The 19,329-nt window shown below is 42.6% G+C and overlaps 1 protein-coding gene across 1 annotated transcript in view; it reads right to left on the bottom strand.

The window, feature by feature from the left end:
* sgcz (sarcoglycan zeta) overlaps window positions 1–19,329 on the bottom strand; it is a 130,293-nt gene that overhangs the window by 33,154 nt on the left and 77,810 nt on the right. Inside the window, exons 4-5 of the mRNA XM_028405102.1 lie at window positions 18,949–19,071; window positions 16,924–16,996 (exon numbers count right to left, since the gene is read on the bottom strand). Of these exons, the coding sequence (XP_028260903.1) occupies window positions 16,924–16,996; window positions 18,949–19,071 (196 nt within the window). The remainder of the gene's footprint in view (window positions 1–16,923; window positions 16,997–18,948; window positions 19,072–19,329) is intronic.

Here is a 19,329-nt window from a genome sequence, read left to right as displayed (position 1 = left end):
AAATTGCTTGCATTCCAGGTGCTCCATGTATAGAAATAGAAACTAAGGTAAAATAGTAAGAATAGAATAAAAATAAAAAACCTACCGTACATAAAATTCTTAACAATAATAAACATTCAAGTTATATCCAGGCTGTCAATCAAAATGCACTTGTCAGTCTTGGGCCCTGTCAGGCCTAACTTTTAAGGCCCATATACAGCTCTAATGTTGCCTATACCCTAAAGTCCCTAACCAAATTTCTAACACAGACTTTTGCAGCTTGTATCAGTCCATTGATCAGACGGGATTGGGCTATACAATAGAGAAGAAACAATTAGCAGAAACCTAACTATCTACCATATCTGGTAGATGTATTGTGGACCAAATTGCAGAGGGACCTTAAAATCCAATGCCAACATTGGACCATTGGATGTGTTGGCTCTAAACATAGACAACAAAAAAGGCTAAGAATAAGTCCTGAAACCATAATCTGTTGTGGTGAAGACTGTGGCACAGTGTATGGTGGGATTAACACAGACATTTGGCTATAATTCAACCTGTCTCTGTTTACACAAGGTTTCTGTAGACAGGCAGGACATGCAATTGTACTGGTGTTTGTAATAGATGGTGTTTGCTTCAGTGTGAACGATGTTTCCTAAATGTGAAAGCAACAATCTTTTCCTGCACTCCATTCCAAGTCCATTTCTGCCTACAGTCTACAGGCAAGTTCATTCTTATTGGTCATATTATCATCATCAAATTGCAATTTTGGCTTAAAAAATAAAGCATTACATTTCCAATGTCATTGTCTGGGACAATTTTGTATGACTTGACAACGTAACAGACTCAGAAACAAGCAGAAGTCCAGATAAATTATGGATTGTTCCCATAACTGTGATTGCTTGTTATTCGGCTTGCCTCTCACTTTGTTCTCAATGATTTCCCTGTGTGTCTAATCAATAAAAGACAGAACAGAGCAGAGCAGGGCTGATTGTCCTTGTTGTACCAAGGAAAGGTAAGGTGTTAGATGCATCCAACATCTGTTCACAGAGTAGCACATTATATATATTTACTATTTTAAGGAACACATTTTGGTGTTTAATACTAAAAGTTGTAAATATTGAACCTTAATTGACTGTTGGCATCAAACAGGCTTTGGATCAGCATCACAGGAGAGAGACAGGCAGCACTGCCTATGGTAATCTTGGGGAGAAAAAAAAAACTTGAAAGGAATGAAGAAGGGAGACAAAAGACAAAAATAACAGCAGTATTCTTCTTCTGCCAATCTTTCAATCGATCCATACATGAAATTGACCCCAAGCATTGAAATAAAACCTGTAATGTAAGTGAACTATTATTCTTTAAAGAAAGCTGTAGTGTGAAGAGTTCCTTTTCCCAAAGGTTCACTTCAAAGGGAATATGGCTCATTCTAAATTTTAATAATGCCCAATTACTTTGACACAAACCCCCCTTTTTTAAAAAATAAAAAATAAAAACATAAACTAAAACGCTTGGGGTAGAATCATTCTCTTAGTTTTTGTGCTAATTAGTTGGTCCACTTTGCCATCACACAACATGCTTCTCCATCTGGCTGCTCACAGGAGTGAGGCGTGGGCCTGGTCTGATCAAACTGTTGTTTCTACAAGGTATTTAAAAGTGAAAGTGTACTTTCTGATGTAAAAGTTCAAGACTATGGATTATTTGTTTAATCTCTGACTTTTACGTATTTGGTGAGTGTGCTGTGCTTGTAGGATTATTGCTAAGACACCCATTTAATACTGAATTTTTTTTAGAAGGTAGCATAAAAAAAGAAGATTCCACAATTATAAATACATTCTGACCTTAAAATCAACTTTAGTTGTTAGGGAAACTTATCTTGGTGACCTGCTGGGTGTGTGGGTGAAGGGGGAGATGAAAATAAAGGCCACAGGGTGAATCATTCTCTACTTCAAGGACTCATAAAAAAGTTACAGTCTGTAATTTGGTTTAATTGGAAGTATCCCCAGGACCTGGGACCATTAAGTCATATTAAAACTTTTGCCATTTAGAGGATCTAAAAGTGTATACAAACTTTTGGTTAAAAAAGATCAGAAAAAGTTCTTACTTTGAAGGTCAACATGAAGAATACTGTGCAAGATGGAAAAAGTGGATAAAATACAGACAGGAACAGACCAAATGCTCAAATCTACATATTAATTGGGTTGTTACTCTATTTTTAAAGTAGCAGATCTCGAAATATGTTCAGGATACAGAGTCTTAGATGTCATAATTTTACACCTGGGACACCATGTAGTGCAAAGACAGCTGCAAAAATGAGGGCTGGAACTTAAAACCACTGAACTGAGACAGAAAAGGACAGAACAAAGGGCAGAAGACAGACCAATCATTTCCACTAAACCTACTTTCATAGGCTGACCTCAACTAAGGATGTAGTGTCACTTGGCTGGAGGGGTGGATACATGGAGAGCAGACAACAGCAGATCCATTCGGACAAAGTTGGATTTTCCCCTCTGCAATGCTTTCTGATCAAAGAGGCTGCAAGCATGTAGAATACAAGCTAGAACCATACACATTAACAGTAAACCCCCAATGGAGTAATTATGGAGTAGAGGAAGGGTTAAATCCCTAATCTTATTAAATTATTCCCTCTACATAGGGCGAGTTAATGCCATGCTTTATTTGTGCACTGGGAATGGGTGGGTGGATGAAGAACCCGACTGGGATTTGCCCTGGCAGTTATGAGTATTGATCCACTGGGTCTTTCTTCAGGATTTAGGTTTCCCAGTACTTGTATGGTTTACTTTTATTTCACTTTGAATTACTTTTCCTAAGTAAAACACCCAATAAGATTTTTTTTAATAGAACTTTATGAAACTCACTGTCCATCCGATCTTTCAAACATGCTTCCTATCCTTGCCCTGCTAAATGATCCATTCTAAATAAAATCCGTTCCCATGCCCCTGAGTCTGACAGGGCTCAGAGTTTTTTTTTTTCTTGAGTCCTCTTTAACTTTGGATTGAGGGTTAGATACATCGAAATAGAGCCACGGATGGGGAGAAGGGGCACAGAGCACAAATCCTTCTCCGATGCCCTTGACTGTGTTAGGGCTAACTCTCCCCATGGAGCACCCACATGACCCCAGGACTTGGATAGAGGAGATGGAGGCACAGAGGGAGGGATAAGAGGATGAAAGAGTGGATGGAAGCAAGGAGATATTGACTGCTGCAGCGTCTCTCTCTTTGCGATGGAGCCAACCAGATGATGCTGGAGACCTGATGTAACCCAATGTACTATAGCCGGTATAACCCAATGTGCTAACATCAGCATGGAAATTATGCTGTGTGAGACTTTTTTCAAACTTTTTGCAGTCCATTAATTGATGGCTGATTTTTGACTCCTCCTTGCAGTTGATTTGCAGCAGTGCACTTATAACAAAGGGCACAGAAGGGCACCCATTGATCAGTGTTTACTGTGAAATGAAGTGAAAATAAAAGACCAAAGACCGGAGAACCTTATGGGGGGATTAGCAACTGCATATAACTAAAACCGAATTTATACTAAACATGTCTGGCTGTCACTCATCTATCCTTAGTTTTTTATGTGCTGATTGATGTTCATCTCTCTTTATCTCAATTTCTGTCTACTTCTGTGGCAGCTTGCTGTCAGTGTTTATTGAGTGACTTCAGAACTCCCGTCACTCTTTTTTTTCCCCATTGAAATGTGATGCTATATTTATTCAACATTAACACTTTACCTACCTACTCTCAAAATTGACGTCCAACCTATCAATAATGAAACAATAGAAAGAAGTATGATGACAAAACATGCCAAAAGGCAGGCGGCACAGGAAACAATACAAATCAAGCTTTCTTCTTTCTATTATAAGAAGTGTGTTAGAAAGTCTGTAAACACTGAAGTGAGCCAGAAGTTGGAAGCCAGAATTACAGTCAGCACACACACACACACAGTCAAGCAAACACTTGCTAATCAAAGGTTTGAAGTACTTCAATGAGAAATGTTTGATGGTCTGTTTATGGCTTGATTTGTCTTTGATTTGGTCAAAAGGCGTCAGCTGTAAAAAGATGGTTTTGGTCTTGATTGGTGGGTTGGTTTGATGAAGGCTTTGTTCAGACTGACAAAAGCACTGGATAGAAACATCTAGCCTCTTCCCCATGGTTGGCACAGTGGAGCAATGTTTTGCAAGGCTGCCTCAAATAAGTAGAAACTTCTATGGTTTATATTGCACTTTGCCCAAGAAGCAATCATGCAAGAAGTTATTTGTAGTATAAGTGACATTGTGGAACTGTACTCTTAGGAAGTGTAGTCATGTATGATGCCTTTTCTTGTAATACTGAGCCACTAAACTGCAAAACTAAAAAAAGGATTGGACATTACCTAAAAATGTTGAGTCTGCTGTTATTATTAATGACATTCTCATTGGGTGCAGGAAGGGTTAAATTCCGTTGGAATCTTAGGTCCCCACCAATGTCAAAAGCAAATCTACACCCTTGCCACTGTGGACTCTCAGAGAGGAATACTACAAAATTATTAAGCTTCAAACTTTATACACAATATTGCACAATAATATATTTCTATTTTATTTTTCCTAATTACTGTCACGGCATTCATTGAGAATAGCGAAGGAATAATTTCATTGCACAGCAAACATGTTTTCTTAAGTGTATATGTATGATAAATGCTTTGAATCCTGGACTTTTATGCATAGTCACTCAAACACGTGAACTGCAAGTGCATATAAAAAAAGTAAAAATGCAAGCAATTAAAGCAAAACTGTGTCTGAGGTTATATAAAAGGAAAAATTCTAAATAATGCTAATATTGTGCTATACATTCTACAATAAAAACACCATTTTCCAAGCTTCCAAGCTGAGAATAAAAATGAGCACCTATAACCACAAACAATCCTCCTACCATTGTCCCAGTTTTTAAAACATCCACTAAGCCGTTGCTCTTGTTTCTTTTTTGTATCCGAGGCAAAGCACACATTGTTGTGGCTTTTGTGGTTGAAGTGCTGCCTCAGCTACATGTTGTGCTGATAATAAGAAGCGGTTTTGTTATCACAGTGACTCACAGCTTCTATCAGTAAACTGTACCAGCTACAGCTCTTAAAACATTTTAGGAACTCCCACAAAAACCACTTTACTCCTGTCGGAGAAACGTTCCCTACCAACTTTCCCTCAGCTACTTCCTCCTCAATTTTTTCAGGTTGTTTGTTGTTGTTGTTGTCAGCTGCATACAAATTGTCAATCCCCGCTTCTCTTTTTTTTAAATGTTATTTAGTCAGTCACTGTCATGAATGCTTTTTATAAGATGTTGAAGTGAGCTGCTTAAAAAGATGCCAGGCGCAGCACTTTTTCCAAAGCGACTGTTTTCTGGCTCCCTCGCAGTCGCTCTCCATACTCTTTAAAGTGGGGGAGCGGTTTGAAAAGAGAAAAAAACCCAGAAGAATGTGAACATGGCTTACAGTGGTGATCACACCAGAGGCTTTGAAAATGCACTGCATAGCTTTCCTTGAGTGTTGTCTAGCAGGCAGACTGCTGAGCATTTTGTTCCTCTTCTACTGACATAACCCAGTTCTTTATGTTGTGCCTTGATGTCCCTTTTGCTTCAGTCACATCTGCTATCTACTACTAGACTTCTGAAGTATACTGTGATTCAAATGCGTCCCACTATGGTCACTACAGTATTTCTTTCTGCAGGCTGTTGACTTCAGAAAGAGCTTTGGAACCATGGACCTGCATGCTGGGAGGCCACACTCAGGAGCCCACTGACCGGATCCATGACATGATCCTGACAATCACAATGACAGAGGCACAGAGCTCGGTATCTTTTATAAAAATGCGTGCATGCGGTTATCTACCATGAACTCCAAATGGTGGTCCAAGGTGTCAACTCGCTGGGCTCTAAAAAGCGTGCCAGATTTGACACAACCTGGGAGACACCTGCCATTTCTCCAGAGTGATCCTGACAGCTTTTTTTGCCTTTTCTGACCAAAAACTACAGAACAATAGCAGAGCAACCATTTTCTGGGATTGCTGCCAGTATGTTACCTGGAAATGTCACGTTGCTACAAAAAGATTTTTTGGGACAGCTTGGAGAAAATCAAATCAAAGGATAACACTTAAACCCACGGTCCATGGCAGTCCACAGCAGTGGTGGCAAGCCTAATTAAAACTCACTACAACATTATCCCTAAGTCATGAAGGAGCTCTTCTTTTGACTGTGACAATGAGGTCATACCTGCCGTGGGCAACTTTTTACACAATTTTGTGGACTTCCAAAACAAAGATTGGATCCATGCACTGCTAGAGAAAGTGTGCAAATGGTTGGAGGGTTTATGGGATTATGCTAAAAAACATACCAGATTATGTGAAACGGACTATTTCTAATTAATAAATCACTCTTTTTATTTACATCTAGGACAGGAAAACCAATGCCTCTCGACTGGTGTGCTTGAACTAAAGGAGTAGAAGATGTTATATAGCCAATAACTAGGAACAAGGAGTATCTTTATTGATAAGACATTCTTCACCTGTACTTCATCATGTAAGGTGTGTATGATATATTCTAGGTTTCCCTCCTTTCCTCTCCCTCCATCTCTCTGTTAAACTCTAAGATAGATCATTAGCTTTAAATGGACTTCAATCCACTCATTACATGTCCCATTTACCTTCACTGCATAACGCTCTACTTTTCATAACGAGAATGAAAAAGGGGGGGGGGGGGTGGCAGGAGCTAGACAGACTAGGAAACAAGAGATTTGGGAAGCAGAATGTTGAAATCAAGATTTTAAATCTTATAAAACAGTGAAAAGAGACCCTGCACTTTCTTTTTATCTTTCTTTTCTTCAATGACACTGTCACATCTCCCCACTGAAGTCTAGGGGCTGGGGGGGGGATGTGGACAATCAACCTGTTTGCGTTAGGTATGAAAGGAAGCCAGTGGTTTGCGGTACGGTTCTTTACTTGGGTTAAACAAGAAAATTACAAAACAAGAGCGGGGGACAAAAGGTCCAGCCACGCCACAGAACAAAAAAACAAAAAAAAGGACAATTTCAATGCGGGTTTGACACACGGAGGTCAACTGGTCATTTTAAAACAAACACAAATCTACTCGTTATGAGCGGAGGCACGGCAAGGCAGTGCTAACAAGGAAAACTCAGAAAAAACCCCCCCTTCTAGTCAAGCGGACTAACAAATGCTGGTAAACACTCACAGGCCAGTAGGGGTGGTTTTAAAAGGGCAGGAACACAGTAACATAAATCTACTCGTTCGTACGAGCGAGGACAATCCATTCAAAAAGAAACACAGCACAAGTCACTTACTCACTGAGAGCGGCAGCACAAAGTTACACAAACAGTCTCAACGTTAAAGCACACGTCGTAACGACCATAGTCAGCGCAACAGACACCTCTGTTGCGCTGGGGAGAAAGACACACACACGCGCGGCAACCCTCTCTTTAGCAGTCTCCGCCGAGATGTAGTGCTTCGAGGCTTTGTAGCGGCCGCCCAGATTGCAGAACGAACATTGGTGGAGGAGTCTCGTAGCCAGCCAATCGTGAAGAAGAAGAAGATCCAGTTTGCATGGGCCCCGCCTACATTCACTCCCATTCATTGACTCGGGGCCCCACCTCCAAACTCTCTCTCACACCCACACACACACACACACACGTCACTCTCATCCAAACGGACCAGGGGTCCGTAACACCCCCCCCCTTAAGAGTGACGTTGACAGGAAAAGACAGTAGCAGGTTACATTCGTGACAAAGCATCAGCGATTACATTCTCAGAGCCCTTTTTGTGTAATATGTGCAGGTTGTAGTCCTGCACAAGAGCCGCCCACCTCATAAGCCTCTGGTTATGATTAGACATACGGTTGAGGAAAACAAGGGGGTTGTGGTCAGTATACACCGTTACCGGCCCGGAGCTTGAGCCAACATATACGTCAAAGTGTTGCAAAGCCAGTAGGAGGGCTAACGCTTCCTTTTCAATGGTAGAATAGTTGCGCTGGTGCTTACAGAATTTTCGGGAGAAATAACTCACCACTCGGTCAATTCCATCCCCGTCCTCCTGAAGAAGTACTGCCCCAGCGGCCGTATCACTAGCATCCACCTCCAGTTTGAAGGGACGCGTGAGGTCAGGTGCTACTAATACAGGAGCATGGCAAAGCAATGCCTTTGCATTTTCAAAAGCAGTTTTGCAAGCAGGGCTCCACACATAGTCATTCTTGGGGCTGAGCAACGAGGTTAACGGGTGTACTACAGCCGAAAAGTTTTTACAAAAGGTCCGGTAGTACCCCACCATTCCCAAGAACCGACGTAGAGCCTTTCTAGTCGCGGGAGGGGGAAAGTTTAGGATTGCCTCGATTTTTGCGTTAATTGGTTTAACCTGACCACGGCCAACTTCCCTACCTAAATAGGTAATCATAGCTTTCCCAAATTCACACTTTGCAAGGTTCAGGGTTAATTGTGCATCAGCTAACCGAGTGAACACTTGTTCTAAGGTTTGTATATGGCCTTCCCAATTCGCCGAATAGAGAACGAGGTCATCTAAATACGCGGTACAGTTTCGGAGACCAAACAGGACGTTATTTATTAAGCGCTGGAACGTGGCCGGAGCGTTGCACATGCCGAAAGCCATCACCGTATACTGTAGGAAGTGATCGGGGGTAACAAACGCTGAGATTTCGGCGGCGCGCTCGGTCAGTGGGACTTGCCAATACCCTTTTAATAGGTCCAGTTTGGTCACAAACTCAGCATTGCCGATGGCATCAACACAGTCGTCTATGCGCGGTAGCGGGTAAGAATCAGGCACGGTAAGCGCGTTTACTTTTCTGTAGTCCGTTATGAATCGCGGGGTTCCATCGGGCTTGGTGGCAAGGAGACACGGGGAACTCCAAGGGCTAGAACTATGTACTGCTAACCCATTCTTAAGTAAGTACTCCGTTTCAGACCTCATCAACTCCCGTTTGGCTGGGTTAACACGGTAAGGGTGTTGCTTGATGGGCACAGCATCACCTACATTTATGTCATGTTTAGCTACGGTGGTGCGCGACGGGACATCACTAAACAGTGTCGGGAATTTGTGGATGAGACTAACTATGTCGTCACGCTGTTTTTCAGTTAAATGTAAGAGATGGTCCTGTAGATTATCTATCATAGCGGAGTTTGTAAGCCGAGCACTGGTCGGCATCGAACGCACAGTGGGACACCCCTCAACACACTCCTCCCTCCCCACCGGGGTAACACTACACACGGGAGATGTTTTGGTTGCGCCCACTTCACTGTCACTGCACTCACGGGGAGTGTACTTCTTTAGCATATTTATGTGACAGACTCGGGACCCTTTTCGACGATCAGGGGTTGCAATCACATAGTTTGTGTCCGAGGTGCGTGCGAGCACCTCGTAGGGTCCAGTAAATTTAGCAGATAATGCAGCTCCCGGCGTGGGCAATAAAACTATCACCTGGTCTCCTACTGCAAAATGTCGCGGTACGGCGGAGCGGTCAAACCTGCTTTTCATTTTAGATTGTGAGGTGAGAAGCTTTTCCTGAGCTAAGGCACGCGCTTTAGCCAGGTGGGTTCGAAGCTTCCCAATATACTCCGTAGCACTGACGTGTGAGCGAGGCGCCGACAGAAATTCTTCTTTTAGGGCTTTCAGCGGGCTGCGCAGGTTATGTCCAAACACTAATTCAGCTGGACTAAAACCTAAAGACTCCTGCACAGCCTCACGTGCCGCGAAGACGGCGTATGAAATACCCTCATCCCAATCTTTCTGGGTTTCGTAACAGAACTTCTTCAGCATGGACTTTAAAGTCTGGTGCCACCGCTCTAAAGCCCCTTGCGATTCAGGATGATACGGGCTACTCGACACATGTTGAATTTTTAGTGCATGAAGTACCTGTTTAAACAACCTGGACATGAAGTTCGCACCCTGGTCAGTTTGGACCACTTTGGGTAAGCCGAAAGTAGTGAAAAACTTTGTCAAGGCTTTGGTAATCGATTTCGCTGTTATTTTTCGCAGTGGAATAGCCTCTGGGAATCGAGTTACTGCGCACATCACAGTGAGTAAATATTGATTTCCACCCTTTGTGCGCGGCAGTGGACCCACACAATCAATGATCACCTTCTCAAAGGGTTCCCCTACAGCAGGAATAGGACGGAGTGGAGCAGGAGGGAGTGGCTGGTTCGGTTTCCCCACAATTTGGCATGCATGACAATTCGTGCAATGGCGGACAACGTCCTTTTTCAAGCCGGGCCAGAAAAAATTATTTAGGATCAAACGATAGGTTTTTGTAATGCCTAAATGTCCGGACCACGGGCCTTCGTGTGCTAACGCTAGAATTTGTGCTCGATATTTTGTCGGCACTACAATTTGGTGGATTACATTCCAATTACTATCTGGGGAGGCGCACCACTTGCGCATCAGAATGCCACGCTCTAAATAGAAAACTGGCATATCACACTCGACATCAGTAGTACTCACTACTTTAGCATAGCACCCACGCAGTGTTGGATCAGCTTTCTGGGCCACACACAGTGTAGTACAGTCAACAGGGGGGGGAGACCCAGGAGGAGAGGACGAAACCCTGGGCGCCGGCGCAGCAGGAACTGCAGGGTTCTGCTCCTCCGGACTCTCCCTCACAGGTTCTGCATCATCTGAAAATACTGAAGAAAACAGCGTATCACCCAAAGCTAGCTCCTCCTTATTTTCACGAGCCTTACGAGCTTGTGCTCGGGTGATAGCACAGGTGGGAAATGTAGTTTGTTCCACCCCATCATTCCCCGTTTTAAATGATTTAGGATGGTTTAGAATTTCCAGTGCAGGGGTTACTTTCCCGCCCGCTATGTCATTGCATAACAGCATTTGTATTCCCCTTACTGGTAACGCAGGACAAACTGCAACAGGAAATACCCCAGATATCAAATCAGATGTCAGTCGAATATAGTGGATAGGACGCGGAACATACCCCATCTCGACACCTTGAATGACGGTGCTATAGCCAGCTGCTGTCTGCTCCGAGAAGGACAAACAGTTTGCGAGGATTAAGGACTGTGATCCCCCGGTATCGCGTAGGATGCGTATCGGTTGCGGTTTCGTTTCGGCCCCCACAAGTGACACTAAGCCGTCTAATAGAAACGGTTCAAAACAGGAGTCAACATTTTCGGGTGATGTTCTGTCTTCAACTATTCTGCTGCTTATTAGACTTACAGGCTTGGGCTGGGTCAGAGCGGCGTTCTCTTTGCGTTTGACAGCCAAACAATTGGCGATAACATGTCCAGTTTTATGGCAATAATAACATTCACGCTCCTCTTTAGAGGGACCGGATTTGACTAGCCCGGTAGAACCACGGGGTCCCCCAGCAGAACGCTCTTTATTACCGATCACAGCGGGGAAAGCTTTATGTGTAAGAATATACTCATCCGCGGTAACCGCCGCCGCAGCCAGTGAGCCTATCCTTTGTTCTGTAATATGTGTCACAATCCGCTCTGGCAAACAACGCTTAAACTCTTCTAATAGCATTAATTCACGCATTGCGGCAAGATCGTTTATCTTTTCTGAACTGCACCAACGATCAAAGAGAATACTCTTGTCTCGAGCAAACTCGACATATGTTTGAGCAGACGTTTTCCTGGAGTTTCTAAACTTCTGGCTATATGCCTCAGGCACCAACTCATACGCTTTCAGAATTACAGCTTTCACAATGTCATACTTTGTGCTGTCCTCCACAGGGAGTGCTGACACGACTTCCTGAGCCTTACCATTTAACTTGCACTGCAACAATAATGTCCAAAATTCTTTGGGCCACTTCAGTGCATTAGCCATTCGTTCAAAAACGGAGAAATATGAGTCTATTTCAGCTTCCCGAAATATGGGAACTAGAGCAATATATTTAGTAATGTCGAAGGTGGTGGAGAAAGGTTCACATACCGCACCGGCTGGCACCGATTGTAATGTGCTGCTTTTGGCCTCCAACTCCAGTTGACGTAATCTGACAGCTTTGTCAGCCTCAATCTGCATTTTTCTCAATGCAAAGTGCCGTTCTTCCGCTCTCTCTTGAGCTTCCAATTGTAGTCTAGCCAGGCGTACTTTCAGCCGAGCATCCAGACGTGAACTAGCACTGCTCTCAGGAGAAGTTGGATCATAGCGGGGAATTGTAAACGGGGTTTTCAGCTCACCCGCTGCTCCACTGCACAGCGAGGCCGCGGCAGCGACTGCGTCCCCATTCCTCCGCCCAGTGCCAGCCTCGGCGCCCTGTTCACCAGGCACGCCACTCTCAGCCACAGGGTCTGCCTGTGCTGGAACGATAACTCCCAACTCCACCAGTCTGTTCTCAATAAGAGTTTGCAATTCCTTTTTTTTAATTTGGCTAGGATGAACAATCTCATAGATTGCAGCAATTTTTATTAAATCCTCCTTCTTAAATTTAAGGAGCGCTTCTACAGAAGGGGCAACAAAAAAACTTTCTAGCTCTCCAGCGGCCATGTTAATCAGTAAGGCTCAGGATCCGTGGTGGCTACACTCTGTAAACGCCAAGTAATGAAATACCGCCAGCAAACACACCGGATAGTAAAATTTTTTTTTTTTTTTTTTTTTTTTATATATATAGGTCCCGGACGAGCCCCCACTTGTCACATCTCCCCACTGAAGTCTAGGGGCTGGGGGGGGGATGTGGACAATCAACCTGTTTGCGTTAGGTATGAAAGGAAGCCAGTGGTTTGCGGTACGGTTCTTTACTTGGGTTAAACAAGAAAATTACAAAACAAGAGCGGGGGACAAAAGGTCCAGCCACGCCACAGAACAAAAAAACAAAAAAAAGGACAATTTCAATGCGGGTTTGACACACGGAGGTCAACTGGTCATTTTAAAACAAACACAAATCTACTCGTTATGAGCGGAGGCACGGCAAGGCAGTGCTAACAAGGAAAACTCAGAAAAAACCCCCCCTTCTAGTCAAGCGGACTAACAAATGCTGGTAAACACTCACAGGCCAGTAGGGGTGGTTTTAAAAGGGCAGGAACACAGTAACATAAATCTACTCGTTCGTACGAGCGAGGACAATCCATTCAAAAAGAAACACAGCACAAGTCACTTACTCACTGAGAGCGGCAGCACAAAGTTACACAAACAGTCTCAACGTTAAAGCACACGTCGTAACGACCATAGTCAGCGCAACAGACACCTCTGTTGCGCTGGGGAGAAAGACACACACACGCGCGGCAACCCTCTCTTTAGCAGTCTCCGCCGAGATGTAGTGCTTCGAGGCTTTGTAGCGGCCGCCCAGATTGCAGAACGAACATTGGTGGAGGAGTCTCGTAGCCAGCCAATCGTGAAGAAGAAGAAGATCCAGTTTGCATGGGCCCCGCCTACATTCACTCCCATTCATTGACTCGGGGCCCCACCTCCAAACTCTCTCTCACACCCACACACACACACACACACGTCACTCTCATCCAAACGGACCAGGGGTCCGTAACAGACACCATCTCTACTAGTATTATTAATGAAATACCTCTTCCTCCTGAATATGCCTCAATTAAAGGCATCATTATAATGGCTATGCTTCAGTCCATTGTTTCTTTCCCTACTATTTGACAGGTAATGACAGGGAGGCATTTGAAGCATGTAATCACCTTCTTGATCATTGTTATTTTTCTATGGCTTGCATTAACCTACTATCCGATGCAGTGGAGAGGTCAGTGCAATATCTGTGCATCCATTTACCGTCACTCACTTCCTGTCTTTGGTGCATTCACATGGCTGCACACTGCAATGTTCTGTGTGGTTTCACTTCGTGCATGCCATATGTTTAATAACATGTCCACCTATTAAGCATGTTAATGGGCTGCTGGGTTGCATGTATTTCTTTTAATGATATGTTTACATTTATGTCACTTTGTGTGTGTGATCAGTGGTTGAGTGAATGTGGGTAATAATTGTTTTCAATGTCAGAACGTCAACACTGTTAAGAGACAGTTTTATTGGTGGTGACACTGATGATGATAAGGTCAATTCGAGAAACACTGATGCATAAAGTGCTTTTTAAAACAGCAATAATTTGCTGTCATTTGTTTCATGTCGCTCCACATGCCTGTTAATCAGTTAATACAGGGTGGAAATTAAAAGAGCTCAAATGTTAGGGCTTGCTGTATTGAAGTATTTACTACACCATTTACCGGAGTGCTTACTTTTCAGTTTCTTCAACTTAGGCCTTCACCATAGGTTTCATCACCTTACTTATCTGCACTGACCCGTCCATTGACCCAGTGTTCTCACTGCTCCTTCTCTCTGTATCTTTCCATCCCCACCAAGCTAAACACACACACACACACACACACACACACACACACATCTCCCCATCACTTCTCCCTTTCCGTCAGCTAATCTAACTCATTTTAGTTCACCTACTCCGCAGAATCCCTCCCCCTGCTCCACTCCTTTGATCCCTGAGAAAGCATGGGGTCCTATTTCCTCTACCACGAATTTCACTTTGCTTTCAGCCATTTTTGTCTTTCCCTGTCCACCCAGCTCATACCTCTGTGTCAAGTAATTTCAATATCTGTCTGCTTCTGAAACTATTTTTTTGTCTGGCACATGTTTTTTCTTTGTGAGTGAATAGAAAAATCAAATACTAGCAAAGACATCTCTGTAACTCCACACTTGGCAATTACAAGATAGGGGGTTCTAGATATATTGAGCCAAAAAGAAACCCCTCTCAGCCTTCAGCTAAAACTAAATCAAGTGTGTGTAAATCACACTTGATTACATACAAAAATGGGGAACAAGATTTACCAAATTATAAATGTATGTACAGTTCACCTCAACACTTTAAGACCAGTGCAGCAGCTTTGCAGGATAAACATGATGTGTTTGCCTGCTTTGGAACATTTATGTTCAAGCAACCAAAATCTACGAAAATGTACTTCTGATACCAAAACTTGTCAAAACAGCAAAAAAACCCTTACTTTTAAAGATTTCTAACATCCTTTTAACTCAAAGGGAGTTTTTTTGAACATCTTGAATATATTCATATTTTGGTGTCTCTGCAGCTACAACTCTCTGCAGGAGAGAGGGGTTTTCAGTCTGTTCCTCTTTACACCAACTTTCATCCTCTCCTTGAGAACGCCTTCCCTCTTTCAGCCTCTTTCTTCTCCTGACTGTCCTCTTCATCATGCTTACCCCAGCCCTGCCTCCTCCTCTATCTGTCCTGTTTAGTGTCTAATCTCAGTGTCTTTCCTTTTATGCTTCCTCAGTCCAGTCAATTGCATCTGTTCCCCCATCTCTCCATCTACTCCTTTGCCCTGTGCCAGGCATTCAATGCATCTTCTTAACCAGGATCATTTGTTCAACTTCTATCATTTTTCTCAGTCTTCACCTCTTTTCCTTCTGTCTTCGCTGTTTGTATTTTTTTCCATTCTGGCCAAAAGCCACTTCAACCTAATGGCATCTGACAATGCTAAAATGACTTGACTTAGGTAACAAAGAAAAAAAAATCATACAAATTAGATTTCAGCCTACGGAAACTACTTCCAAAGAACATCTACTAGCTTATCATATCTTAGCAACCGGAAGCCTGGTAAGCTTTTTTAAGTTGTGTTGTTAGTGATCTAGCCACTATGGCTAGCTAGCCAATTTGGATTAGTACTAATGCAAAGTCAGTTGTTTAATATGCATCAATTAAACATTCAATCAATGGCGACATGGAGGCTCATTCGAACACTCTAAAATCTATTTAAGCATTTTGTTTGCTAAAATAAAAAGCAGGATAAAAGTTCATTCGATAGTTCATTCAATTGCTATTGCTATCTGGTGGGCAGCTCTTACTTTTATAAGAATTATTAAGGCTACATACTAAAATATACTAATTATGATGATATTGTCTCATGGATATACCCCTCAAAAGCATACTGCAGTCCCCTCTGCCTGGCTCATTCAGATACTATACTAGTCTTCCAAAAATTGCTGATAATTCCCTTTGGGATATCTGTTGCTAGCATTGTTGACATATTGGCTTATGCAGAGTGTGTGTAAGCTTGCCAGGCACAGCAACAGTAAGGAGGGCGGGGTAAAGTAAAGTCAATTTTGGGTTTAATATCAGAAAAAGCCATGGCATTTTTTTCCAGTGGCCCTAATCCTCCTCCTCTGTTGGTTTGTTTATTTTAGATGATTTTTGTAACCCAATGGTTGACATAAAAGCCCACTCTTTGCTTCTTTGAGTCCTTTTGGTGCACTGAACTGTTATTGGACGGCACATTTGACCCAACAGGCTGTGATAACATGTAAAGCTGTTGGTCAACAATGACATTGTCCATGGAACAATAATATATCTTTGCAATGAGCAAGGTTTCTCCATTCCAGGTTATTTATAATCTGTACAGTACACAGACATTATCATATTATTATTATAGTGTATAGTGAGAGTTCATTAAAAAAGTTGCATTAAAATGTTGATTTATATAATTTAATTTAACTATTTATGTAATATTTTATATAACAGAATCTTATATATTAGAGAGTGTTTTAATTCCTGTTTTAATTATCATATATTCTGCACTACATGCATTCAGTGCATGTATCAGTGGAAAACTCCACTTATTAACAACCTGACCCCCTGTAGCCAGAGGGGCTTTTGTTCCCTGTCAGACCTGTCAGACTGTCAATCAGCCAGCATACATCTTTCTGCACTGAGGTGATTACATGCCATGAGCATGCTCTACTGCAGGACCAGCTAGCTCCCTAACTCAGCAGCTTCACATTTTTTTATGTTTCTATCTAGGCAATTATCCATGAGAACATACACTTCGTAAATAGTCTACCACCAGTAAAATATTAACGACAAGGAGAACTTTTCAAGTGGACAAAAGTGCCAGATCGCTTGTTTAAAACACACCCATACGAATGCGCGTTCATTAGATTATACTTACTTTAGATCCTGGAAGGGCTCTGCTCTTACATGTGATGTCTCTACAGAATGGCTGAACACCACTCCTTCATTCCCTGTGGAGGAGATAAGAGTGGATTAAAGGAAGAAAACAGAGCAAAGAATTCTTTAAACATGGCACAATCTTGCATCATGCGTTTCTCTGTGCCGTAGTAGACACTTAAGATGCTTAAACGCAACGCTTTGATCTGCTGTGTGTCACAGAAGGTATGTTCAAATACTATTTGTAGTATATGCAAGGAAGCATGTAATAATGTCAGGAGAAAGATGAAGTGTGGGATGGGGAGGTAAGCAGTGTATTTATTCTATTACAGACTGTTAGTCTGTGCTAACTAAACGTTTTACACATTTAATAATGTTTTCAGAACCATACAAAGTTGTTTGTATTCTTTTCTATTCTGTATGCTCAGTGAAAATGCCCCTTTCCTAATGCAAAGAACTCACAGGCAGGATGAGCATATTAAACGCTGGCTCTGATATAATGCAGCATTTAACCCCCCATGTCCAGCAGCCACCTCTGCAGCTGTGAACAGATGCTTGTTCGTGGCTCTTGCTGAGACTGTAGCAGACAAGTTGAAAGCTCAGCACAGCTCCAAAATGTAATACTGCATTGACAAACTCATTGGCAGCCCCAGAGATAACAAAGAGGATTTTTGCACATGCCAAGTGTAATTCCAAAAGACTTCAAGGGGTCCTGTGGGGAGGATAAGACCCAAATTTCCAAAAAAGGTGCAGCAGAAACTACAAAAGATCCATGGTTGGAGGATAATGCTGTGTTTTAAGTCCAAGGCCTTGAGAACACAGCACACATGTGTCTATGTGCAGCTGCCAATCAGAGGGAAGAAAAAGGCAAAATGGAAAAAAAAAAGCTCCAGGTTCTGTCAACAATGGTGATGATGGCAGTGAAGGGTAAACCTAATTGTGTGTGGCCTTATTTGATTGCAGCTCCATACAATGATGGTAATCACCATGCCTGTGTTACTACTGGCATTCACTGCCACCGCAAGTTTTGAATTGTTATGTGCTGCTGTCTTCATGAGATTGTTGGGTTGCACCTGTTCTGGTGCACAATACCCATGAAGTGTTTCCAAAGCAGAGCCAGTGCATCAGAACCAACACAGGTCATAATGGACTCACTCTCATTTATTACCTTTGCACCTTTCAAAGGAAACAGTTTGTGGAAATGTTATTTGTAATTACAAAGATCATTTTAATCTAGTGTAAAATGTACGCAATAGACTCCAGCAGGCTCAAGTGGATGAACTGAATGGATTTGTGTTTGCTATTCTCTCTCCTCCACCAAACAGGAAATGACAGCAACAACATCACCTGGAGACAACCACCTCCTTCCCCCACCCTCCATCCTCTGCTCCCCTATTCCTTCAGAGATCATCTAATGGACAAATCTCCTAAATCGCCCATATCAGTGTGCGTGTGCGCGCACATGTGTTCACCTTGAATTTGTCTGTTCTTTTGTACAAAAAAAAAAACATAAAATAACATTTGAAGGAAACATGCACAGAAACCTATCTTCAGCCTCCATTCAGGCTCTCCATTTTATTTAATGAGAGAGAGAAAGACTAAATTAGAGTCTCTTCTCTCCCTCGGACTCTACAGAAAGTGTTTAGTCTTTTCGTCTGCACAGTTATATGACCTGGCTTTACCCAAACCTCTCATCTCTTCCCCTTTCTATCTGGCCTTTTTCTCCATTCTGGGAAAAAACAACTGCTCTGCCTGCTGACCCGTATCTTGTTTCACTGCTTTCATCAAGTGCACTCTGTTTAACTGCTTACAGTGTGTGTAGGTATTCCACGAGTTTATCCTCACATAACCTCGTTATTTAAAATTCATCAGAGCTCACACTTTGTCCAGCTATGTCGGCCATTTAATAAATCATGAAATGTGGACGTCTGAGTGCCAGAGTGTGAGAACTTGTGACATTTAATCTTAACATATCCTTAAATAAATAAACAACTGTAGCTACATCATTTTTGTGTTACGCTCTTACCTGTGACTTTGAGTTTCTCAGTGCCGATGCTGATCTCTTCTTCATCCGCAGAGAACAGGACTCTCTCCCCATCGGTGCTCCTCACCTCAAACCTCTGACACTGAGCCTCCACCATTTCTGAACCTGAGGCAGTGGGAAAGAGAGAAAGAGGTGGTTAGAATTCATGACAGAAGAACATTCACACCACATAAAAGTTACCATCTGGTCGATGTCTTTTATCCAAAGCTCCTTACAGAACCATTAGTGCATGAAGGTTTAGCTTCAACAACCACAAAGGGATTTGAACTCCGAACTAGAGCATCTCAAGTTTTGTGTTGCTGTGACACCAGTGTTTTATTAGAACAGAGATGTTTGAAGGTGTTTGCTAGGAGTGTAGTTCAG

The sequence above is a fragment of the Parambassis ranga genome, chromosome 1, assembly GCF_900634625.1.
Source record: "Parambassis ranga chromosome 1, fParRan2.1, whole genome shotgun sequence".
Lineage (NCBI taxonomy): Eukaryota > Metazoa > Chordata > Actinopteri > Ambassidae > Parambassis > Parambassis ranga.
The sequence above is the reverse complement of the archived record's forward strand: the minus strand, read 5'-3'. Positions and strand labels throughout refer to the sequence as shown.